The 26,531-nt window shown below is 44.1% G+C and overlaps 1 protein-coding gene across 7 annotated transcripts in view; it reads right to left on the minus strand.

Annotated features, from left to right (window-relative positions):
• Positions 1 to 26,531, minus strand: part of KDM5B (lysine demethylase 5B) — a 145,167-nt gene that overhangs the window by 77,262 nt on the left and 41,374 nt on the right. For 6 of the 7 annotated variants that reach the window (XM_075909915.2, XM_075909913.2, XM_075909918.2 and 3 more), the window contains 5 exons: positions 17,725 to 17,859; positions 9,252 to 9,339; positions 3,562 to 3,668; positions 2,041 to 2,199; positions 391 to 510 (listed from right to left, as the gene is read on the minus strand). In XM_075909915.2, the coding sequence (XP_075766030.1) occupies positions 391 to 510; positions 2,041 to 2,199; positions 3,562 to 3,668; positions 9,252 to 9,339; positions 17,725 to 17,859 (609 nt within the window). The remainder of the gene's footprint in view (positions 1 to 390; positions 511 to 2,040; positions 2,200 to 3,561; positions 3,669 to 9,251; positions 9,340 to 17,724; positions 17,860 to 26,531) is intronic. The other variant, XM_075909916.2, reaches the window with a different exon arrangement.

Raw genomic sequence — 26,531 nt, forward strand, 5'->3', positions numbered from 1 at the left:
CCTCACACCCTCAGTTAACAGTTACTTTGTCAGCCTCATACTAAAAGTTATTTATTAGTGCAATTATGTAAAATTAAACCAATACAGCAAAATGTTGGTATTATAATGCTCACAAAACTGCATCAAATGTTCCATCTGGCAATCTGTAATGAGTGTCATTTGGAGCAGGAATTTAAGGAAGAATCTACTTTTGGAAGTGGCGGAAACCAGAAATGTGTGGACAGAAACCAAATACTAACAAAGAATACAAACCTTTAAAAACTAACGTAATATTTAAATAAGAGATTTCTCATCTGGATTTGTTCACATTAAAAACTCAGGATTCTTAATCAACCCAATCACAAAAACCAAAAGCTGTATTGTAACATTACAGTAATCACATGAACGTACATGAACTGGCATATTAAAATAGTCTGACTTGAATGCATCGGCCATTTCTCCAAATGTGCGTAGTGTGTAGTCTCTTGCTGCTTGTTCAAAACCAAATGCTTCCTGTGGTTTATTACACTCCTGAAATTGAAATATAGTTATTTCTACCAATGAGTTAAAAATAGGACGTTTTGCACTTTAATGCTTTGCAAACAGACTTCATAGTACTTTACAAAGATGGATCAGTATTATCTCCATTTAACAAACAGGGGAAAATGTGTTTTCCCCCCTCCCTCCACTCAAACTCATCTGAAGTGGGTTTTGCCCATGAAAGCTCATGATACTATATATAGTTTTGTTAGTCTCTAAGGTGACACTGGATTACTCTTTGCTTTTTTGGGGGGAAACCGTGACAGTTCATTAAAATGACTCACCCAGGATCACGAAAGCGACCAGTGAAAGAGTCAGAAATAGAATCCATAATGCCTATCACTTCAGACCACATTTTTTTTTTTTTTGCAAATCAGAATCAATCACTGATGAGATCTACATAGTTAGACTACAGCAAACAGCAGAAAACACCACAAACAAGGTAACACTGAAAACATCAATGACATAATGGTAAAAGTCCATTATGTAAAAAGTAGGGCTGTCAAGAGATTAAAAAAAAATGCATTGCGATTAATCATGATTTTAAATAATAAGACTCCAGCTGACCCGGGACTCCGTGTTGCGCTGCCCCCTTTGAAATGCCGATGCAGCGTTTCAAAGGGGTAGTGTCGTGGGAGCCCAGCATCAGCTGGAGTCCCCAGCTGACGTGCAGCGCTGCCCCTTTGAAACGCAACAGTAGCTTTCACAGGGGTAGTGCGAGACTCCTCTGCAGACACTGGGCAATGTGCAGCGCTGCTCCTTGAAACGCCACAGCAGCTTTCAAAGGGGCAGCGTGAGCAGAGCCCAGGGTCAGCTATGCAGCGCTGCTGGTGTTTCATAGGGACAGTGCTGCGAGAACCCGGGATCAGCTGGAATCCCCAGCTGACGCCAGGCTCCATGCAGCACTGTCCCCTTTGAAACATCGCTGTGGCATTTCAAAGGGGCAATGCTGAGTGGAGCCCCTTTGCAATGCTGCGGCGGCGTTTCAAAGGGGCAGTGCCACACAGCTAATCCCAGGCTCCATGCAGCGCTGCCCCTTTGAAAAGCGGCAGTGGTATTTCAAAGGGGTAGTGTTGCATGGAGCCAGGGAGAGATGGGGACTCCAGCTGATCCCAGCTCAGCTTTGCACTGCCCCTTTGAAATGCCAGGGCAGCATTTCAACAGGGCAGCACAGCGGAAACACCTGTGATTAACACACATTAAAAAAAATTAACGCGTTAATTCTGCCCTGCATTAATCGCAGGCGTTAACACACGTTAATTGACAGCCCTGGTAAAAAGCTATCTAAAATCCACAGCATTCTTTTTCTGTAGATTTAATACTAAAGTATATCAAATTTGGGACCCAACCTATTTTGCAATATCTAACAATGTGAAATGTACCCAGTCTTTGTTTCAGTGTCATCTTCTACTACCCATTTTACACAATTATTTTCATTATAATAACCTGCTGTTCTGAACTTCTGATCATTAGAAGCCAGATGAGAACAGAAACATTTCAGCCTAATATGTCTCAGTTTACCTGAGCCAAACACTGGGGACACCTCCAGTCCCCTTTGGGAACATCATGAAGGGGTGGAATTAAACAAAAAGTATGGTAACTGTCATCACAGCCATCACACAACAGGAGACGGTCTTCATCATTACCACTGCCACATAAGAGACATACATACAAATCCACCTGTAACAAGAAATGACCAAAGTGGGAATTTAAGTGCTTTAAGCAGTTCATGCCAAGAGATAATTTTGGTAACTAAGTCATTTGTCACATTTACCAGTATTTATTTTTCTGTAAAAGAACAGACAGCGAACATTCACTTTGTTCTCCTTTGCAGTAGAATTTAACTGAAATCCCTTTGAAATTAAGGAAATATCACCAAAAGCGTTGAAGCCTTGCCAATCTGTTTTGCTAAATAAAGGGACACAATTTGATTCTTAATACTGGAGGGATCCCCTGCTCTTTACATTCAGACTACTCTGTTCACTGACATTTCAACATCATGAGGCCAATCGCCTGGAGCACCAGAAAATGGGAACTCTGGTTATGAGAGCATCCGCCTTCTTCCTCAGTTAATGGATTGGACCTGAGCCCTTCACCAAGAAGGTACTAGGTTTGTAAGCATAGCCATTTGTTTTTGATGGGGCAGGACTTCAATGAGTTGCCATGAGAACTCCACCCCATCAGCTAGGAGATCCACAGAAGAAGAAGCAGGTATGCTGAAGATTCACAGGAGCACCTGAAGGAGAATAGGGGGAGAGGTTTTTGGAGGTAAAGGAGAAGGTAAATGGAGTCTGGTGAACAGAAGCAGGAATTTAGCTTGAGGTAGGAGAAAAAAAAGTCACTGGTTAAATAGGATATAACAGCAATACTATTGCACGACAAAAGAGAACAGACTATGACTCCCAGTGCCCTTTATTTTATGCCAATGGGGTCTGATGCAATCCTGCCTCCCAGTACCTGTGCATTCTTCCCCTCCTGCCTAATATGAAGGTACAGGTATGAGAACGATTCTGGCATTGAGGAGGACTCAAAGGGCCGGTATAGTGTCTTCTCCACAGGCAAGTTTCCCTTTCCTTTGCTTTTTAGAAGTATCTGTTACATTGAACCAGGAAGAGGATCCGGGTTATAGTTCAAACAAAGCAATAATGGGACCACTGGAAAGCTGAGTGCCAAAACTCTTATAACACTTTCCTTCTATCTGGTAGGCATACCAAGGGAAAGGATCGGCAGATCAACCAACCCACATCCAAAGGAAGGAAACCCTGAGAAAAACTGTGTTTCTATTGACTGTTCTACCATAGTTGCTATATTAAGGCAGTAGTATAGGGAAGGATAGAAATTATTTCTGATAAAACAGTGAAAGTTACTTAAATATTTTCCTTCTTATGACATGATGTCCTGATGTTCCAACAGGCACAGACACTATTCCTACGACTTGGATGAGTAATTCAGGAAACTCCCATTCCCACTATCTATACTACACCACGAACCCAGGATGATCTGCAATCAGAATGAACTGCCAGAAGGGCAGGGAGTACTCACTGCATTTGTGCTTTTTTTAGAGCGCCTTTTTGACTTCTCTTTCTCAAAGTCTCGTTGTTCTCTTTTCTCAGCAGGCTCTCGTTTCACTGTGCCAGGCATTTCCTTCTCTGATACAGTACAAAAAAATAGACTATTACAAATTGAGTTTAAAAGTATTTTGCAGTCTATGTAGCATGCATCACCATATTGCTATGTGTATTTAGAGGGGCTCTTTTTAGGAGTTCATCTGTTGCTATTGAGATATGGCTATTACAGTGGCTATGCTACTGCCAAGAATGCTGCAGACAAATCCATAAAATTCTATGAGCAACTTTACCATGAAATACAGCAACTCATCTTTAGATGTCTGCACAGAGACTGCCACTGGGGGTCAGGTTTTGTGAAGGTTGTGCAATATGAACTATTAAATAACCTCATGAATTCTTATCAGTTAGTTGACTATTCTATAGTCCCTGGGGGTGGGGCCAGCAGCAGCACGGGGTGCCCGGCAGGAGCTAGTCCGCGAGGGGAGCCAGTTTAAAGATCAGCTCCTCTTGCAGACCAGCTGCTTGTTGCCCTAGGCTGCTGCCCACCTGGCTCATAATATACTTTAAATGCGGTCACAGCAGGGGTAGGTCCCACATCTGGTGTGAGCCAGAACTGAGCCAGCCTGCTGGCCAACCTGCTAAAAAATTTACTAGTTATGGGAGGGGTAGGGAAATGTGTGTAATCTATAGCATTAACCTATAAGCTTTTGCTTATCAGGGAGCTTAGAGATTGCTAAAGGAGATTAGAGAAGCTATCAAAATAAAACACTCAATAATAGTAGGGGGATTTCAGTTATCCCCATATTGACTGGGCACATGTCACCTCAGGACGAAATGCAGACAACATTTCTCTACCTTAAATAACTACTTCTTGGAGCAGCTGGTACAGGAACCCACAAGGGGGGTTTAAATAGAAGATGGTTTAAATAGAAGATGGTTGCCACATTGTCTGACATCTGGCAGCAATGAACTGCAGGGTAGGCAGACTGCCCTTACCTCTTAACTCTCATCTACATCAGGATCTCCTAAGTTGATGTGCCTTGCAATATCTGACTGTCCATATAGGCATCCCCCTCCTATAAGGGATGCATCAGTGATTATACTTGCATAGGGTGTGGACAGAAGGAAAAGATCTATTGAGCATATTTGTTTTTCATACATACTGTAAGAAAGCAGCAGTGACTTTGGTTGGAACTGGTATTATAGTATTAATTTTTTTGTCTAGTGAGTAAACAGCTCAAAGGCAACCCTGTATTCAAAGGGAATGAAGTCTGGAAAATGGTTTACATAGGTACATGAGGTCATGTGGCCTATGAGGGAGAAACAGACCTTCTGTGGTTCAAGATCTTATTTACTGCATGCAAGACAGGGATTTGTGAATGGCAAAAGTCCTTGGTTTATTTATATACCTGTTTTCAGTAAGCCTCATTTTAGTGTATTTACAAGCTTGAGTTGTTAGGATGATAAAATACATGGACTCCAAGTGTACTGTTTAGTTAACATGAAATCAAATAAAAATAAAATTAACATCTTAAACATTGCTCCTTGCTAATGTTTTAATATTTTATTCTTCTTCCATGTCTGTGATCTGTTTAAAATATACATTTATATCTAGGTTTTTTGTTTTTGTTTGCACATCCACATACAACCTCAATATTGGTGTTGCACATAAGAAAATTGTACCTGCACAAGGACTGAAAGTATTCAAGGAACACTGTTTGCAAGAGATCTCTGGTCTTAGGCACATTATCTCTGAAGGAATTCTGTGCCACTGCATAATGCTGAATTTTGCAGAAATTAATGTTCTGTGCACATAATTGCCTTCTTCCTCCACAGAAATGGGCTCAAGAGAAGTTGACTACAGCAGAGGCTACTCAATCGGGCACAACCCAGCTCAAAACACAAGACAAGATCTGAGGAATGGAAGGCGGAGCTGGGGGACTCCCAGCAGCTGCAGTCCCCAGCATGCCTAAAGGAAGAAAAACTCCATCCAAGTCTAAGATCAAGTTGCTTCTCCCTCTGGGTCCTTGGGCTCTAGGGCTGTGTCCAGACTCAGGGGTTTTTTCGGGAAAAGTAGCCTTTTCCCGAAAAAACTTCCCCTGCGTCCAGACTCAAGCCGCGTTCTTTCAAAATTATTTCGAAAGAACGCGGCTTTTCTTTTGATGGCGGTAAACCTCATTTCACGAGGAAGAACGCCTTCTTTCGAAAGTTCCTCTTTTGAAAGAAGGCGTTCTTCAATGTAAATAGGGCTTCCTCGAAAGAGAGCATCCAGACTCGCTGGGTGCTCTCTTTCGAAAAAGCAGATTGCTCTTTCGAAAGATCCGCCTGCAGTCTAGACGCGATCTTTCGAAAGAGCCTCTTTCGAAAGAAGCCTGCAGTCTAGACATAGCCTAAGAGGGTAGAGTATGTGACTATCTGGGTGATGGGATGAAGAGACGCAGCTGGACTTTGAGTTGAAGGGGTGTAAATATCTGGTCTTAAGAGGTGGACATGGCTAGGCTCAGGTGGAAAGGGGATGTAAATGCCTGGCTTCCTGACAGGGCTTTGGGGGGGGGGGGGGGGGGCAGTGGGGAGAGGGAGAAACCAAACTGGGCTGTTCTAGGAAGGCTTTTAACTCTATAATCCTTGGGAAGTTTGTGTATGTCTGTATTGTAACTTGCTGACAAGTGTTTTGAAATAAGTTACCAAAATAATTATTATTATTTTGGTAAATAAAAAAAATGCAGAATTTAAAATAGTGCGTTCCCTGTAAGTAGAGCCCTGCAAATCCACAGATAGCCACTTTCTAGCCACAGATATCTGCATCCGTCATGTAAACATGTGCAGCTCATTTTTGCAAATATGGATGCTGATGCAGATACAAATTGTGTATCTAGAACACTGTAGATTTGGGGTATGGCTACACTGCCTCTTTTTTTTTAATCTTTCTGTTGGAAGAAATTTTTCCAACATTTGGCCCGTTTTGACTAGGCCAAATGTCAGAAAACCCCCCTTCTTTTGGAAGCCCCCTCATTCCTTGTGGAACGAGGAATACAGGGGCTGCCTAAAGAGCGCGTTTGCCAGAAAAACTCCTGCAGTCTAGCTGTACCCTCACTGGGTTGAGACAGGAGGTGCGGGCTCTGGGGTGTCAATGAGGGATTTAGATGTGGGAAAGGGTGAGAGGTGCAACCTCTGGGAGGGAATCTGGATGCAGGAGGATGTGGAGAAGAGGATGCTGGCTCAGGGAGGGGGCTCCAGGCTGGGGAGTGTTGGACTCAGGTGGAGGGTTGGGGTACTGAGCAAGCCACAGGCTTGTGGATATGAGGGTGCAGTAGTTTGGGTTGGGGTGCGTGAGGGGCTCAGGGCAGGGAGGTTGGGTGTATGATGGGCTCACGACACAGATTTGCAGAGCATGAATGGTGGAGGAGTGTTGTGGCAGAAGACTGAGGATGTGGGAGTGCAGGAGTTTGGGGATGTGAGAGGCTCAGGACAGGGGGTCCAGTTCCAGGACATAGGCTCAGATTTGAGGTTGGCGTGGGAAGTACAAGACTGTTATGATGCTGTGGCCAGATGAGAGCTTAGCCCCAACTGGGGACTTGTTGTCCAGGCTTCATTTTTAAATAAAGTATTATGTCAAATACAAAAGATTTCAGTATTGTCTTTATGAGAGGGGCAGGGAACCTGTTTTGAATCAGGGGTCACTGACCCACAGAAAAATCAGTCGTGGCTACAGAAATGAGATACTAAACCACAACCCCTCCAAACCTCACTAATGTGGCCCCAACTGTGCTGCTGGGAGCAGGGGACAGGGTGCTGGGACAGAGTGCCAATGGGGGCAGGGGCAGGGGAAGGGGGGAGGAGAAAGAGAGGAGGAGTCCTAGACCGTGCCAGCCCCAACAGCTCGGGCAGCACACACCTTGCTCCTCCGCTCCCAATGGCAGCACACGCCACCTGAGCAGCTGGAGCCGGCACAGTCCCAGACCCCCAGCCCCTCCCCAGCGTGCAGGAAGGCAGCATGGGAACAAACTCCCCAGTGCACGATGGACTGGTGTTTTAGGTTCCGCGCCAGCTGTTGGGGGGTAGGAGGGAGGGAGGGGAGAGCAGCCCGCACACTTCCGGGACCTGGTGCACAGCTGCAGAATTCCCCCCCTCCCTGCAGGAAGCCTGCGCTACCTCTGTAGTCCCTGGAGGTAGTATCAGTACAGCGTTAATCTTGGGGGTGGGGGGCAGTGATCGACGGGTTGGTGACCACAGGTATACAGAATGAAGAACAGCTCTTCCAAAGCAGGAACTGCGCTGAACTATGGGATACCAAAAACAGAGAAGCATTGCCTGATGAGAAATCTCTGCTCCAGATGCTAATGAACCCAGGCTGCTCATACACAAATTAGTCATTATCAGACTAATTCTAGTAATGGAGCCTATTGCTATCCAAAATACTGAAACTGCCTAGCTGCACTGTGAGCTCTTTCAAGGAACATCACCCATACTCAGTCTCTACTGTCTAGCCTCTGTTTATCCTTAAACAAATCCACTGTTCTCCTTGAACTATTGTCTTCTCCCTACAAAAACGCATGCCTTCTCCACCAAAACAAATAAACACCGTGAAACACTGATGAAGGTAAGAACAGCCATACTGGTTGGACAATTGATCCATCTAGCCCAGCATCCTGTTTTCCGACAGTGGCCGATGCCAGAGATTCTTCAAATGGAATGAACAGAACAAGGTAATTATCAATTGATCCCAATATCCAGTGAGGTGGCAAACTTTGCAGATGGTTTTCCAGATAATTTATGAATAAGTTCAGCAGCAATGGCCCCAGTACACATCTCTGTGGGACCCTGCTATTTACCGCTCTCCATTCTGAAAATTGACTATTTATTCCTATCCTTTCTTTCCAGTCTTTTAACCAGTTACTGATTCACAAGAGAACTTTTCCTCTTAGTTAATGATCACTGATTTGCTCAAGAGTCTTTAGATAAGGACCTTGCCAAAGGCTTTCTGAAAGTCCAAGTAGAGGGTTTAAAAAGTTTTAATTTTTATAAAAAGATTATTTCTAGGAGTCTAAAATAATTATAAAAAAAATCCGTTTTTTACAATGCTGAATTTGGGGGGGGAAAAAATCATTCTGAAAATACTTTCTCCAGCTCCATTTGCAACACTGTTTTACACTTGCTTAACACCTACTACATATCTGAGTCTCTCTGTTTCCTTCCACCCCTCAGGAAGCCCCCCGATTCATATATGGGGACATTGGTTGCTGTTGCCCTTCATCTGGGAGGAAAGGACAGTACAGAGTTTACTGCATTCCTTACTGTGGCTGGGGAGTGCAGGGAAACAGACGAACCTGGAACTGCCCCAGCTGGGGGGCATGCACTCCTCCCCCAGCTGTGCCCACTGGAGCTGCAGTGGCCATGGACAGGCTCTTCTCACCTGGCCCCAAGCTGCTGTAGTGAGAGGGGAATGGGACATTCCTCTGTCCCTGGGCAGAGGGCATCCTGAACCCCTCATCTCCAGCCCACCCCAGAACAATGATTGAAAATGTACAAGCTTCATTTGATTTTATTTCCCAAAAACACAAAAATTGAGTTAAGGACCCAGGCAATGCTGGGTAAATCTTCTAATCTGTCGTAAAAAGCAGCTTCACATTCACAATTTGTTTTAGCCCACATATACACACTTACCATTTGCAGATATACATCCCATCCGGCGCCTCAAATTATGAGTTTTGGCTTCTGTGGTTTCATCTGACTCCATTTTAATATTAGTAGCCTTAAAAAATAAATTGTCACATTCAGTAATTGAACCTCTTACTCAAACCTCAACTCTCTGGTTCTGAATGTTATATCTGTAGCCCAGATACTGTTCATTACAAGTTAAGTTGATCAGAAGAGTTAGTTACCTGTTTAAAAAGATCATAGGACAGACCCACATTTAAAACAAGACCAGAATCTTCTGAAAAGCTGACTCTTGTCGACTATGTTGCCTCTGCCTCAAGCTATGTTATGCTATCACCTGAATCAACAACATATTGGACACACTCACACTATAAGTAATACTCCTTAACCCTGCAGATCTCCACTCTCAGGAGGATCAAGGTGGCTAACATCTGAAAGACTACAGGACTGCTCTACTGAAACAGGCCTCCAACCTCATACCACATGGAGCAAGCAAAGCTGCATGGAAAGATGGACTGAGATTCAAGTAAAAGCTCCTCACGTCTCCATAATGAATGCATATCTATGGCAGGCCTTGGAGGTGGCATTGGACCTGGAAAGAAAGCACTAACAGCCTGGGGAATAATGACACTAATAAATCCAAAACCCGCTTTTGGATAGAAAATCTCAATCCACTTAAATGAACAACAAGAGAACAAGGCTAATGGCATTGGGCTTAGAGGACAAGCTACAGTTTATCTGGGAGGCATTCAGTAACTATGTCCTATTAAGAGAAGAAGTGTTTTAGTAATCTGAAGCTTGTAATCTGACTTCCCTTAGACAAGAAAACGTGGGCTGGGGGAAAAGATATACAAATGTATTGTGTGAATAAGATGATAGACAAGACTCAAGGATAAAAGTTTAACATGGGGGTGCTGTACTTCCAACAGGAGACCAGTCACAACAAGCTATCCAACAGTGTTGCTTTTGCATGCATTTCATGAACACTCTCAGTGCCATGGAGTCCAAAGGCCAGAAGCCTGTACTGATCATTATTGAGCATCACTGTGAATCTGAGGTATTTCCTGCAGGAGGTGGCTACTATAGATATATGGATGTATAAGGCTAGAGACATGAGCAAATCTTAGGCGCAAAGAGAATAATGGAAGCAAGAATCAGAGGAGTAGCCGTGTTAGTCTGAATCTGAAAGAACAATGAGAAAAATGTGGGCTTGGTGGACCTACCATTAGGTGGATACGTAAGTAATTCAACAACTGCAAACAACTAACTTTTAACAGAATGACTTAGAGGGGTAGTCGTGTTAGCCTGTAGCTTTAAAAACAATGAGCAGACTTGCAGTACCTTAGGGTATGTCTACACTTGCAGCCTAATTCGAACTAGGGCTGCAAATGTCGGCATTTGGAATTGCAAATCAAGCCCAGGATTTAAATATTCCGTGCTTGATTTGCATCTTCCCGGTTGGGCGCCATTTTTTGAAATTTACAAGCCCGAAGTAACTGCCCGCGTCTACACGCGGCAGTGAAATGGGCGTTCGAAATAAAGCCCTAGTTCGAACTACCTGTTAAACCTCATTGCAGGAGGAACAAGAGGTAGTTCAAACTAGAGCTTTATTTCGAACGCCCGTTTCACTGCCGCGTATAGACGTGGGCAGTTACTTCAGGCTTGTAAATTTCAAAAAATGGCGCCCAACCGGGAAGATGCAAATCAAGCGCGGAATATTTAAATCCTGGGCTTGATTTGCAATTCCGAATGCTGACATTTGCAGCCCTAGTTCGAATTAGGCTGCAAGTGTAGACATACCCTTAGACCAGTGGTCTCCAACCTTTTTACACCCAAGATCACGTTTTAAGTCTCAGAACAGGCAAAGATCTACCGCCCCGCCCCTTCCTTGAAGCCCCGCCCTCTCTATTCTCCCGTCCATCACTTGCTATCTCCAGCCCTTATACACTCTGTTAAACAGTTTATTTTTAAATTATGCAATATATAAAATTAAAATCACGTTTATAGTTATGAAATAAATGGTCTATTTTTAATTCATGCTATTTAAATGTCAAATGAAGCATTTACAATTATACATTTTGTTCTCTGCTATTTTGTAAATCTAAAATCAAGTATTGATAAGTATATATGTTTTCTTCCAATAACAAAGTCTCAGTGTGACACCTGTGACTGAACAGTATCTGCCAATGTCTTGAAGTCTGGGTTGTAGTCTGAGATTGCTAGTCGTATACAGTCCATCAGAGTGATCCTGCACTCAGCCTGGGAAGCTTGCTCCAGCACAGCTAGAGCTAGACGCAGCCTCCCTGGGCTGAGTGCAGAGCAGCCGGGCTGGAGGGAAGAGAAGTAGCTGCCCGGCCAGCTGGCCATGGCGCTCAGCCAGGGTGCACCAAGCTCCACGTGGGCAGGAGCAGAAGAGAAGCCGCCGATCAGCTGGAGCGCGGGGCAGCCTCTTTCAGCTGAAAGCCACAGTCAGCTGGCTGGGGTGTTTCAGCCCTCCCGACCTCCCAGCTCCCACCATTCCTCGCAGCTACTCACCTGTGTTGTTGCTTGGTGAGTAGCAGCTCCTCAAATGAGGAAATCTAATGTAAATGTACTGCGCAGGCGCGCAGTTCAGAGAGGGCTCAAGAGCTACTCTTAGAGCCCCTGAGATCTACCGGTGTGCAGGGTGTGGGAGGAAAAAGAGGTGGGGACGCTGATGTCAGGGTGTCCCTCCTCCCCCCACTTCTGTACCCTATCTCCATGAGTAAAGGTGATGGAGAGAGCCTGGCAATGCAAATCTGTCTGTCTCACACACTGGGTGTGTATCTCTGTCATTCTCACAAACACACATCATCCTATACTCTCATCTCCTGACCCAACACATACATGGGGGATTGCTGTTACTTCTTTTACTGCTTGCCCCTGCAGCCCCTGAGAGAGGCAGAGCAAATGCTGTCCTTGCCTGCAGACACCACTCTTGCAGCTCTCATTGATCAATAATGGGCAACTGTAGCCAGTAGAAGCTGCAGGGTCAGTGCCTGTAGATGAGGGGCAGCACATGGAGCCATAGTTGTACATGCCAGCTGCTTTCAGGAGTGGACCTGGACCAGGGCCAGGGCAGGAGTAAGCCTGCCTTAACCCTACTACTCCAGCACGTAGAAGCCATCTCAGTTAAATGGTGCCCTGCCAGACCCTGCTTCCTGAACCCGTCCCAGCCCTGAATCTCCTCCTACACCCAACCTCGTGCACCAGACATGAATCCCCCTGCACGCAAACTCCTTCCCAGAGTTAGCCCTCTGCCTTGGGTTAAGTCCAGAGCCCCTCCCACACTCCAAAGCCCTTGGCCCACACCAGAGCCTGCACCCCAACCACCTACCCCAGCCTGGTGAGAGTGAGTGAGACTACATCTACATTACAGGGTTTTTTCAGCAACCACATTTTTGAAAATGATTATACCATTTTTGCACAAACTTAAAAGAAAATCCTGAGACTGATACCAACTACAGGACCTGAGCTGTAGCAGGAAGTTTGAGCAGTTGCAGTTTCTTTTGGTAGTCCACAGTGGGATCAGAGGCAGGAAGCCTGTAGAATGTGATGTTGGTAAGTTCTGACCTATTCATGAGGACTTCAGCACCCCCCCCTTTGTTAGCCTCTTTTATTATAGCATCAGAGTTGTTTTTAAGGCTGCGGATAGCATTGCATTCTGCATGGTTGAGGTTGTCACACGTGATGTTTTTTGTTCACAATGTCAGCCTGTGTACATTTGTGGAAGCAATCAATGTAGAAGTCCAGACTATCATCTCGACCCTCAGGAGGAATCTACAATTCTTCTTGTAGCATTGGTAGGAATTCTACATGGACTCCGCCTTATGGACAAAATAACAAATCTGGAGTTCTACACTGACTGCTCCGACCCCCACCAGTTAACCGTAACCAATCAGCCTCACCCATCAAGGTGAACTATTACCATACCTAGTTAGTATCAGTCTCAGGATTTTCTTTAAGTTTGTGCAAAAATGGTATAGTCATTTTCAAAAATGTGGTTGCTGAAAAAATAGGCATCTCTCCAAAGATTTTTAAAAAGTTGGACATCTAAATTAATTCTCATGTACCCATGGGCAAAAGTCTGGATCTAGATGGTAGTGTCGAAGCAAGATTTAGAGCAATTATAAGAGCCAGGTTCAGTAAGCAAGAGTTGGAGTCAGAATCAGGCCAGGTTCACAGACAGTACCAGCCCAAATCCAGGAGGCAGAAATGAGGGTTAGAGTCAGGCTTAGAATGGAAATCAGAGACTAGGAGACAAGGTGACAAATGGAGTCACAAATATGGAGACCAAACTCTGGAGCCTATGCACTAGTCAATGTCCTGAGCAACCTCCAGAGAAAAACAGGACATCTAGCCAATCAGAGAGCTGCCAGGTACTAGCACTTTGGCTACCTTGGGTGGTATTTCCTGTTGCACCTACTCACCCCAGTGCATTCTGGCTGTAGTTTGTGACTGCCTTCTGATGGCACTGTGGGAACACCAGCATCTCCAGACTCTGCAGACCTAACTCCTAGTTCAGACCCCCACACCCAGAGAACTGGAAAACCCAAATATCAAAGCTTGCCTCTCTCAGCAGCAGAAGTTTGTCCAATAAAAGACATTATTCATCGACTATGTCTCTCTAATTATCAATCAAGATATTTTAAAATATGCCAGACAAAAAAAAGTTTGAGAATAGCCATTCGTCTAGGAAAATGGAAACCTAGGTAATATTTCACTGCTCTAATTTCTAGGGCTTACTCCCTGAGAGTTGTGTTTAAATAACAATTGGTTTCTAATTATTAAAAAAAAAATCTTTTACATCTTATAAGAGCTATTTAGTACAGCCAACTTGCTTTTTTTCTTTATTGGGTCTCCTGACACTGAGATCAAAGATTAGTTAAAGCCAGTAATTCAAACTCTCGACAAGCTTACAATGTAATCAGATAACAGGCTACTATTTTCTCTGCTATTTACTTTATTTTTGCCAGGTGCTTTTGCCCTAGACTAGGGGAAGTAAAAGGCAGGCCATGGGCCAAATTCAGACAGCCAGATGCTTCAAAATGGACTGCAACATCTCTTTATTTTCATTACTGTTATCGTTTTTGTATTATTTTTTCTGGAGTCTGGACCTTGACAATACCTTAACCAAGAAAGTGGGACATTACCAAGAATACAAAGGATGAATATAGGCAAACAACAAAGAAATGCAGGGGCAAGATTAGAAAGGCAAAGGCACAAAATGAGCTCAAACTAGCTACAGGAATAAAGGGAAACAAGAAGACTTTTTATAAATACATTAGAAGCAAGAGGACGACCAAGGACAGGGTAGGCCCACTGCTCAGCGAGGAGGGTGAAACAGTAAAACGAAACTTGGAAATGGCAGAGATGCTTAATGACATCTGTGTTTCGGTCTTCACCAACAAGTCTGAAGGAATGCCTAACATAGCGAATGCTAGTGGGAAGGGGGTAGGTTTAGAACAGTGGTCCCCAAACTGTTGGGGCTGCCGGGCGCCTGGGGATAGGGCCGCGCATGTGCCACACGCCGGGGGGGGAGGGGAAGGGCGGCACCGAGCATGCACCATGCACCCGGGGCCACACATGCACCGGGCACCTGGGGCGCAAGAATAGCTCACATCGCCCCTGGTCACTAGGCGGGCGCACATAAAAGCCCCAGCGGGAGCCATGACTCCCCCGGGCACTGAATTGGGGACCACTGGTTTAGAAGATAAAATTTTAAAAAGTGCATATTAAAAATTACTTAGAAAAGTTAGATGCCTGCAAGTCACCAGGGCCTGATGAAATGCACCTAGAACACTCAAGGAGATGATAGCTAAAGGCTCAGATACCTTCTCTATCATCTTTGGAAAATCATGGAAGACAGGAGAGATTCCAGGAGACTGGAAATGGGCAAATATAGTGCCCATCTATGAAGAGGGAAACAAGAACAACCCAGGAAACTACAGACCAGTTAGTTAGGAAGATAATGGAGCAAGTAATTAAGGAAATCATCTGCAAACACTTGGAAGGTAGTAAGGTGATAGGGAACAGCCAGCATGGATTTGTAAAGAACAAATCATGTCAAACCAATCTGATAGCTTTCTTTGATAGGATAACAAGTTTTGTGGATAAGAGAGAAGCAGTGGATGTGGTATACCTAGACTTCAGTAAGGCATTTGATACAGTCTCGCATGATATTCTTATCAATAAATGAGGCAAATACAAGTTAGATCGGGCTACTATAAGGTGGGTGCATAACTGGCTGGATAACCATACTCAGAGAGTAGTTATTAATGGTTCTCAATTCTGCTGGACAGGTATAACAAGTGGGGTTCCGCAGGGGTCTGTTTTGGGACTGGCTATGTCCAGTATCTTCATCAACAATTTAGATATTGGTTTAGAAAGTATGCTTATTAAGTTTGCCGATGATACCAAGCTGGGAGGGGTTGCGACTGCTCTGGAGGATAGGGTCATCATTCAAAATGACCTGGACAAATTAGAGAAATGGTCTGAGGTAAACAGGATGAAGGGAGGTTTTAAGTTGGACATTAGGAAAAAGTTCTTAACTGTCAGGGTGGTCAAACACCAGAATAAATTGCCCAGGGAGGTTGTGGAATCTCCATCTCTGGAGATATTTAAGAGTAGGTTAGATAAAGTCCATCAGGGATGGTCCAGTCAGTACTTGGTCCTGACACAAGGGCAGGGGACTGGACTCGATGACCTCTCGAGGTCCCTTCCAGTCCTAGTATTCTTTATATCAATGAATAATTAATTACTCTTGTTATAGACATTCAACTCATGTTAATTCCCCTGTAATTAATTCTTCCTACAATCTTTAGGTAGATCTTTTTTCACCCAATTTCCCAATTTGACAGTGTAAAAGGAAGGGCCTAAAGTAGTTACCACAGTTTTCTTAGCTCTTAATTTTTTCTTTCAATATGTTTTATTTACTGAGATTTAGTGCTACATATACTATAATTACATTAAAAAATTACATTCAAACATTACGCTTGCAAAATCAAGCACTCGGAAATTGGAATCCCTGCTTGATTAAATGCATAGGATAGACAGGGTCCAAGGAGAGTGGCACTGGTTTAATGCTCATTTAACTCTTACTGAATTTTTAATGTTAGGAATAATTAAGAAAGGGATAGAGAATAAGACAGACTATCTTACAGTCTCCGTATAAATGCATGGTACACCCACCTCTTGAATACTATGTGCAGATGTGGTCACCTCAACTCAAAAAAAGATCTCTGCATTGGAAAAGGTTCAGAAAAGGGTAATAAAAATTAGAGGAATGATTAACAAGACTTGGGCTTTTCAGTTTGGAAAGAAAGACTAGGGGGGGGACGACACGTTAGAGGTCTATAAAATCATGGTAGGTGTGGAGAAAGTAAATAAGGAAAAATAATTTACTTGATTTCATAACACAAGAACTAGAAGTCACCAAATGAAATGAATAGGCAGCAGGTTTAAAACAAACAAAAAGTATTTCTTCACACAACACAAAGTCGACCTGTGGAACTTCCTGCCAGAAGATGTTGTGAAGACTAGAACTTTAACAGGGTTCAAAAAGGAATTAGATAAATTCATGGAGGTTAGGTCCATCAATGGTCACTACCTATGATGGGCAGGAATGGTGTCCCTAGTTTCTGTAGGTCAGACATGGGAATGGGGGACACAGGATGGACCACTTGATTACCATTTCTGTTCATTCTGTCTGGAGCACCTGGCATTGGCCACTGCCAGAAGACAGGATACTCAGCGAGATGGACACTTCATATGACCCAGTATGGCCATTCTTATGTTGGTTTACCTTTCATTATTTAATTACCAAATTAAGACGCATCAAGGTAAGCAAGAATCAAACCAGTTTAACCAGGCAATGGGCAACCTCGATTAGCGAGTAGACCACAAGACTGTCATAACAAAGACGGTCTCCTGGCATAGGATAGTTTTGTTATCTGCGCTACTGAACTGAGAAATTGCAGGGTATGCCAATCAAATCACAGCAGCACTAGGATTAGATTCAGAGGGTTCTCATAGTCAGCACTGTGTGCAATCAGCATGCACCTCACTTCATGTGCCCTTGCTTTACATGCATATCACTTTAGCAATACTGGCAGAAAAAAACCTACATGGATGGAAACTAGTGCAATCTGGAAATCCTGTGGCATTGGCAATGGTAAACAAAGTATTTCGTGGGCCACACACCTGTTAGGTTGCTCTCCACTGGTTTAACTTAATTCAAAGTAATGCACTGTGATTGTATAATAAGTGTTGAAACTTTGAGTATCAAATAACTCTCCATGAACAGAAGCACTCAACCTGTTATATTACGGTGAATAAAAAGCTAAATTAGATCCCTCAAGTTAATGGTTTATACCATCCTGACTAGTCAACTACAATTAGACTATGGTTTTCAAATCAAGATAATGCCCAAAATGTATCCATTATTTATATATTCTCTCACCTCCGCTCTCATGCGTTTTGCTCGACGTGCAGGGGGACAAGTTTCAGAAGGCTGAACAGACTGTCTCTGAGGAATATCGTGGGGTTTGTATTCCTTGTCCTTTGTATCATTGGTGAGATCTGGCTTCTGCAAACACTAAAACACAGGCACAGTTGTGATTACTTAATTTTCTCCACACCACTAACAGAATTGCACCTCACACAAAATTATGTACAGACTTTTCCAAGCCACAAGTGAAAAGAGTACACTATTTTCACTGTGCTGTAGAAACAAAATGAACAACTGTTAGCAGTTATCACAAGAGTATCTGCTTAAACATGTAAATCACAGTATGATTTGTTATTTTATCCAATACAATGTGGGAAATGGAATTAAGAAAAACTTTCATAATCTTACAAAATGAAATCAGATTAATCTGTTAATGTTCGTATGACCCCAAGTTTACAAATTCATTCAAAATTCTTGCTGTTGAGCTGGCAATTTCATATACCAGTCCATCAAATATTCATGGCTGGAGAATATCCAGGCCCTCCAATCTAATCTCTTTAAGCTGTTGGAGTTTGGCTTTCTCCACAGAAGTGGTAATTTCCACTGTTTTAAGTCAGGGAGCCCCAGGCTTTTCCTTTTGCAGAGAATATTGAAATTTTGGTTTCTTCATTCCAAACTAGAATGACACCAAATTTCAAAGTACTGTCCACAAAACAGAAATACTTTTCCCTGCACAGTTCTAATGTTTTTGAGATCCCTATGGCATTTCCATACTTTGCAATGAGTAAACAACAATAATTATTGAAGTAGACTATGTACATCATATAAAAACTGGCTTCTGTAGTGCAGAGAAATTGGTTGCAGGTTCATAATATAAAAGTGAAAAGTGAGAGAAAAGCAAAAGCAACTTACAACATTTTGTGTGTTCCGGTTAGGATGATTAAAATTTTAATTTGGAGAATGTTTCAAAACATTTGAAAACATTCCACGCCAAGTGTAAGCTGTTCATAGAATTTGAAGAGAAACTACCACAAAATTAACTGAGGGGATATATACAGGGGTAAGGTACCAAGCATGAGCTCTATTGACATTGGATTATTTTATGCAGTCGAACATGTGTTATTGATTACAGAAAAATGTGTATATATTTTGACAGGAAAACTGATGATTGCTGACAGATTCAAAGTCTGTCAGCTAGACAACGCACAATACCACATGACTTTTTCTTGGAAGGGATTGATAACCATGCAGAATCTTGGTTTGGAAATCAAACAGTTGGGGCACTGGAGATCCAAGATCAGTCTCAGTCCTCCTTTCTGTTTCAGCGCTAAGAACCAATTTGAAAAGAACCCTGTACCCTGAAAGGGTAGAGCGGTTGGTGCCATGGCTCCTTTTCACAAGGAGACAACATACTCACATCCTCCAACTAGGAGTGGACATCAATGTGGTCCATACATGTGGGTTATAATGGGGGGAGGGAATAACTGCTGTGAATTCTGTGACACAGCCACTCTGAATAACATCTAAGACTCACTTGTCCATTGTTATAGCTTTCCAGGCAGGTCATAGGATACCACAGCATATCCTATGCAGGAAACTGACAGCTGGTTAGGAGAACTTGCAGGAGGTCTACAATCATCAGAATCCACACTAAGTCTGGACCATGAAAGCTATATGCTAGTCTTAACAAGCTTTTTAAAAAGTTTAACTTGCTTTACTTTCAAAATAATTTTACATGCAACAACAGTGAAATTCACTTTGTAACCCTAGTTCTCTTACACTGGCTCACTGAGACATCTTCAGACAAGCTCCATGGCTCTTTGCTATTAAGCGTAAGATACTGCTGATTAACCAACCAATTTGGCCTTTATGGTTGCAGAAAAAAGACTGACACAAGCAAGGTAAAGCAAAAGAATCCCTTTTCCCCGCCAAGATTTGTGGAGGGAGAGGGGCTGATACATAATTTTGAACAGCTGTGATGATTAGCTATGGTGATGTGTAACCTGAACATTCCTAGTACTGTTCATGTAACCAACGAGCAAATGATTTGGGACAAGTTGGGGAAAATAGGGATGCTACTTTGGTCAATTTTTAGTTTGCATCTCATATCATAGAATACCAGGACTGGAAGGTACCTCGAGAGGTCATCGAGTCCAGCCCCTGCCCCCATGGCAGGACCAAAAACCATCTAGACCATCCCTGATAGACAATTCTCTAACCTACTCAAATATCTCCAGAGATGGAGATTCCACAACCTCCCTGGGCAATTTATTCTACCCAAACAGTTAGGAAAAAGTTCTTAATGTCCAATCTAAACCTCCCTTGCTGCAGTTTAAGCCCACTGCTTCTTGCTCTAACCTCAGAGGCCAAGATAAATAAGTTTTCTCCCGCCTCCTTATGACATCCTTTTACATACCTGAAAACGGCTATCATGTCCCCCCTCAATCTTCTCTTTTCTAAACTAAAACCCAATTCTTATAGCCTTCCTTCATAGGTCATGTTCTCTAGACATTTACTCATTCTTGTTGCTCTTCTCTGGACCCTCTCTAATTACTCCATGTGTTTCTTGAAATGCGGTGCCCAGAACTGGACACAATACTTCAACTGAGGCCTAACCAGCACAGAGTAGAGCGGAAGAATGACTTATCGTGTCTTGTTCACAACACACCTGTTAATGCATCCCAGAATCATGTCTGCTTTTTTTGCAACAGCATCACACTGTTGACTCATTCAGCTTCTGGTCCACTATGACCCCTAGAACCCTTTCTGCTGTACTCCTTCCTAGACAGTCACTTCCCATTCTGTATGTGTGAAACTGATTGTTCCTTCCTAAGTGGAGCACTTTGCATTTGTCTTTATTAAACTTCATCCTGTTTACCTCAGACCATTTCTCCAATGTGTTCCGACATTTTGAATGATGACCCTATCCTCCAGAGCAGTCGCAACCCCTCCCAGCTTGATATCATCTGCAAACTTAATAAGCATACTTTCTATGCCAATATCTAAATGGTTGAAGAAGATATTGAACAGACCCAGTCCCAAAACAGACCCCTGCGGAAGACCACTTGTTATACCTTTCCAGCAGGATTGTGAACCATTAATAACTACTCTGAGTACGGTTATCAAGCCAGCTAGGAACCCACCTTATACAGGAAGTCCCCGACTTACGCGGATCCGACTTATGTCGGATCCGCACTTACGAACGGGGCTCTCTCGCCCCGGAGCTCGCAGGCAGCGATCCGCCACCTCGACCTCCGGGGCGAGAAAAGCTGCTCCCGGTGCCCCTGGTCTGCTGGAGACCGTCTCCAGCAGACCAGGGGCACCGGGAGTGAAGCCACAGCCGCGGCGGGTTCCCGCGCTTCTGAGGCTTTGCCAGAGCAAAACCTCAGAGGTGCGGCACCCCGCTGCTGCTGCGGCTTTGCTCCCCGTGTCCCTGGTCTGCTGGGGGAGGGAGAGGTGCGCAGCTAGTGTGCCCCCCCCCCTCCCCAGCAGACCAGGCTTTTGTTGTGGACCCTGGGGCAGAGCCGCTGGGGTGCTGCCGGTTGGTCCTGCAGCGCCGCTCTGGGCACTACTGGACCAACCCGGCAGCACCCCAGCTGCTCTGCCCCAGGCAGATTCAGCCGCTGCTGGTCAGTTTCAGCAGCAGCTGACTTGGGGACGCTTGGGGTTCTTAAGTTGAATCTGTATGTAAGTCAGAACTGGCGGTCAGTTTCAGCAGCGGCTGAATCTGGACGCCAGTTCCGACTTACATACAGATACAACTTAAGAACAAACCTACAGTCCCTATCTTGTACGTAACCCAGGGACTGCCTGTAGTAGCCCCATCTAACTTGCATTTGCCTCGTTTATTGATAAGAATATCACACGAGACTGTATCAAATGCCTTACTAAAATCTAGGTATACCACATCCACTGCTTCTCTCTTATCCACAAGACTTGTTATCCTATTAAAGAAAGCTATCAGATTGGTTTGACATGATTTATTCTCTAAAAATCCATGATGGCTGTTTCCTATCACCTTGCCACTTTCCAAGTTTTTACAGAAGATTTCCTTAATTACTTGCTCCATTATCTTCCCTAGCACAGAAGTGAAACTAACTGGTCTGTAGTTTCCTGGGTTGTTCTTATTTCCCTTTTTATAGATGGGCACTATATTGCCCTTTTCCAGTGTTCTGGAATCTCTCCTGTCTCCCATGATTTTCCAAAGAAGATAGCTAGAGGCTCAGATATCTCTTCTATCAGCTCCTTGAGTATTCTAGGATGCATTTCATCAGGCCCTGGTGACTTGCAGGCATCTAACTTTTCTAGGTGATTTTTAACTTGTTCTTTTTTTATTTTATCTTCTAAACCTACCCCCTTCCCACTAGCATTCCCTATGTTAGGCATTCCTTCAGACTTCTCGGTGAAGACCGAAACAAAGAGGTCATTGAGCATCTCTGCCATTTCCAAGTTTCCTGTTACTGTTTCTCCCTCCTCACTGACCAGTGGGCCTACCCTGGTCTTTAAGGGTATGGTAAAGATATTCAGTTGAGGATGAACATTCTTTTATGATAATTTGTACAAGCCTGATCTAATTAAATGCATCAAACATATAAGATGTATGGGTGAGTGAGAATTCTCCATCAGGATGGGAAATATCTTTTAAGCTAAAGCGACGAGCAGTCCTGCGGTATCTTATAGACTAACAGATTTATTGGAGCATAAGCTTTCGTGGTCAAAGACCCACTTCATCAGATGCATACATCTGCAAAAGCGACAAAGAGTCCTGTGGCACCTTATAGACTAACACAGCTACCCCTCTGATACTTTTAAGCTAAGTAGTTGAACTGACAAGCAAGTAATTTACCCTTCCATAACATTACAGTTGTTCTGAAATCATCATTCCTGAAGAATAGGTAATTTGAAAGATGTCTCAAAATAAGGAGTATAACGATGAACACTTCCAAGCACTGTGACAGCAGAGAAGAGGCAATTCCTGTTGGTCCATTCCAGTGTCACCCCCAAAACCAAAACAAAATACATGAGGGGCCAGGGCCAAAACTGTATGGCTCATACTTTAGGAACATGCACAGTAAGACAGAGAAAAGAGGTTTCTTCACAAAAGGAGAGAGGAAAGCAATCTTGTAGACAGGAAGTGTCTGACTGAAAGTATTCTGCCGACAGCAGATGCAAGTTTCCTAACCCTGTGAGAACAAAACCTTAAAAAGACAGTTACCTATTTCCCTTATTGGTCTTCTTCAAGATGTGTTGCCCATGTCCATTCAACGTAGGTGTGCACACTCACCACGTGTACTGGTGCCAGAAGATTTTCCCTTAGCAGTATTCGTAGGAACAGGCTCAGTTCTCCCCCCCTCAGAATGGCACACACATGCCACACTATATATGGTGTCACCATACCCCCTTCCCCCTCAGTTCCTTCTTGTGGAAAAAACTCTGACAATGGAGGAGGGTGGGATGCTGAATGGACATGAGCAACATTTCAAACAACAGTTACGGAAACTGGTAACTGTCTTTTCTTTTTCAACTGCTCATGTCCATTAACCATAGGTGACTGTATGCAGTAACCCTGGTGGTGGGAGGAGTTTATGGACGTGCCAACAGCAACACTGCTCTTCCAAAAGGCACATCTTCTCAGGCTTGTTGCATTAGAGCATAGTGAATAGCAAAAGTGTGCACTGAGGACCATGTTGCAACCCTGCAAATATCCTGGATAGGAACACTGGTGAGGAAGACTGCAGGAGGCGGCCTGCAATCTGGTTGAATGGGCCCTGACAGGTGATGATGGCTTTGCACCCACCAACTAGTAACACTGCAAGAATTTATTGAGATCCTGAGAGCAGATCCCAGGAAAATATCTTGACCCATGAGGAAGGCTGAGAACACCTTGAGTAGAAAAGCAGGGTGTGGTCGCAACTGGACCTTGTCTTTAAAGAAGACAGTGTATGGGGGCTCTGAAGTCAAAGCATGCAACTATCCTAGCTATTGTGATCGCCACCAGGAAGGACACCTCCAGGTGTAGAAGGACATCTCCATAGTTCAAAAGGCAGTCCAGTAAGACTGGAGAGGACCATATTAAGGTTCCAATGGGGAAAGTGAAGCTGTACACACGTGAAGAACCTCTCAAGACCCCTTAGCATGACGGTCAGAATCCTATGAGAAAATACAGACTGGCCTTCTACTGGTAGATGGAAAGCAGAAATCACTGCCAGGTACACTCTGAAGAATGCCAGTGCCAGGCCTTCCTCATTCAAATGGAGAAGATAATCAAGGATGGTCTGAATAGGAGTCTCTAACAGGGAGAGAACTCTCTGCTCAGCCAACACCAAGAACCTAATCCACTTGGCCACATATATTTGCCTGGTTGAGGTTTTGTGGTTTCCCAAGAGAACCTGCTGAATTGCCGCAGAGCTTGATTGTTCCATGGCTGAGCATGGAGGATCAACTGTGCCGTGAAGTTAAGCAACAACACATCTGGGTGGAGTAGATGGCTGAGTCCTGAAAGAGCAGGGAAAAGAGGCAAAGGCCATGGAGGAAGCATCGCAATGCTCATTACAGTAGCAAACCACTGCTGGCAGATTCACAGCAGTACGATGAGCATGACCTTGGGTATGTCCTGCTTGAACCATAGAACTGGAAGAGACCTCAGAAGGTCATCAAGTCCAGCCCCTTGCTCTAGGCAGGACCAATCCCAACTAGATCAACCCAGCCAGGGCTTTTTCAAGCTGAGATTTAAACACCTCTAGGGATGGAGACTCCACTACTTCCCTAGGTAACTCATTCCAGGGCTTCACCACTCTCCTAGTGAAATACTTTTTCCTAATATCCAACCTGGACCTCTCCCACCACAACTTGAGACCATTGCTCCTTGCTCTGCCATCTGTCACTACTGAGAACAGCCTCTCTCCATCCTCTTTGGAACCTCCCTTCAGGAAGTTGAAGGCTGCTATCAAATCCCCCCTCACTCTTCGCTTCTGCAGACTAAAAAGACCCAAGTCCCACAGCCTCTCCTCGTAGGTCATATGCTTCAGCCCCCTCATCATTTTGGTTGCCCTCCGCTGGACCCTCTCCAATGTGTCCACATCCTTTTTGAAGTGGGGGGCCCAGAACTGGACACAATACTCCAGATGTGTCCTCACCAAAGCCGAATAAAGGGGAATAATGACATCTCTTGATCTGCTGGCAATGTTCCTCTTAATGCAACCTAATATGCCATTAGCCTTCTTGGCTACAAGGGCACACTGTTGACTCATATCCAGCTTCTCATCCACTGTAACCCCCAGGTCCTTTTCTGCAGAACTACTAAACTGGTTGGTCCCCAGCTTGTAACAATGCTTGGGATTCTTCCGTCCCAAGTGTAGGACTCTACACTTGTCCTTATTGAACCTCGTCAGATTTCTTGTGGCCCAATTTGTCTAAGTCACTCTGGACCCTATCTCTGCCCTCCAGCTTATCTACCTCTCCCCCTAGCTTAGTGTCATCTGCAAACTTGCTGAGGGTGCAATCCATCCCCTCATCCAGGTCATTAATAAAGATATTGAACAAAACCGGTCCTAGAACCGAACTTTGGGGCACTCCGCTAGAAACCAACCACCATCTTGACATCGAGCTGTTGATCACTACCCGCTGGGCCCGGCCTTCTAGCCATCTTTCTATCCACCTTACCGTCCATTTATCCAATCCACATTCCCTTAACTTGCTGGCAAGTATATTGTGGGAGACCTAATCAAAAGCCTTGCTAAAGTCAAGATATATCACATCCACTGACTTTCCCATATCCACCGAGCCAGTTACCTCATCATAGAAGCTAATCAGATTGGTCAGGCACGACTTGCCCTTTGTGAATTCATGTTGACTATTCCTAATCACTTTCCTCTCTTCCAAGTGCCTCAAAATGGATTCCTTAAGGATCCCTTCCATGATTTTTCCAGGAACCAAGGTAAGACTGACCGGCGTATAGTTCCCTGGATCATCCTTCTTCCCTTTTTTGAAGATGGGCACTACATTTGCATTTTTCCAATCATCCGGGATTTCTCCCAATCTCCATGACTTTTCAAAGATAATGGCCAAAGGCTCCTCAATGACATTTGCCAACTCCCTCGATACCCTCGGATGCAGTAAGTCCGGACCCATACATTTGGGTACGTTTAGCTTTTCTAAATAGTTCCTAACCTGGATAGCCTGTTCTTTACCCACCACAGGCTGTCCATCTTCATCCCATCTTGTGTCACTTAGCGCAGAAGTCCAGGAGCCGACCTTATCCGTGAATACAGAGGCAAGAAAGCATTGAGTACTTCAGCTTTCCCCACATCATCTGTCACTAGGTTACCTCCTTCATCCAGTATGTGCCACACACCCTCTCTGATCACCTTCTTCTTGTTAACATGCCTGTAGAAACCTTTCTTGTTATCCTTCACATCCTTAGCCAGTCGCAATTCCATTTGCGCTTTCGCCTTCCTGATAACCCCCCAGAATTCTCGAGCTATACATTTAAGCTCCTCCCTGGTCATTTGTCCAAGTTTCCACTTTTTGTAAGCTTCCTTTTTGAGCTTAAGTTCACCAAGGATTTCCCCTGTAAGCCAATCCGGTCTCCTACCAGGTTTGCCTCTCTTGCTACGCGTCGGGATGGTTTCTTTCTGTGCCTTCAATAGGGCTTCTTTAAACTACTGCCAGCTGTCCTGGACTCCTTTCCCCTTCATGTTAGCATCCCATGGGATTCTGCCCATCAGATCTCTGAGGGAGTCAAAATCTGCTTTTTTGAAGTCCAAGGTGTGTATTTTACTACTCTCTTTTCTTCCTTTGGTCAGGATCCTGAAATCTAC

Source organism: Pelodiscus sinensis, chromosome 27 (genome assembly GCF_052426305.1).
Source record: "Pelodiscus sinensis isolate ZL-2025 chromosome 27, ASM5242630v1, whole genome shotgun sequence".
Taxonomy (NCBI): domain Eukaryota; kingdom Metazoa; phylum Chordata; order Testudines; family Trionychidae; genus Pelodiscus; species Pelodiscus sinensis.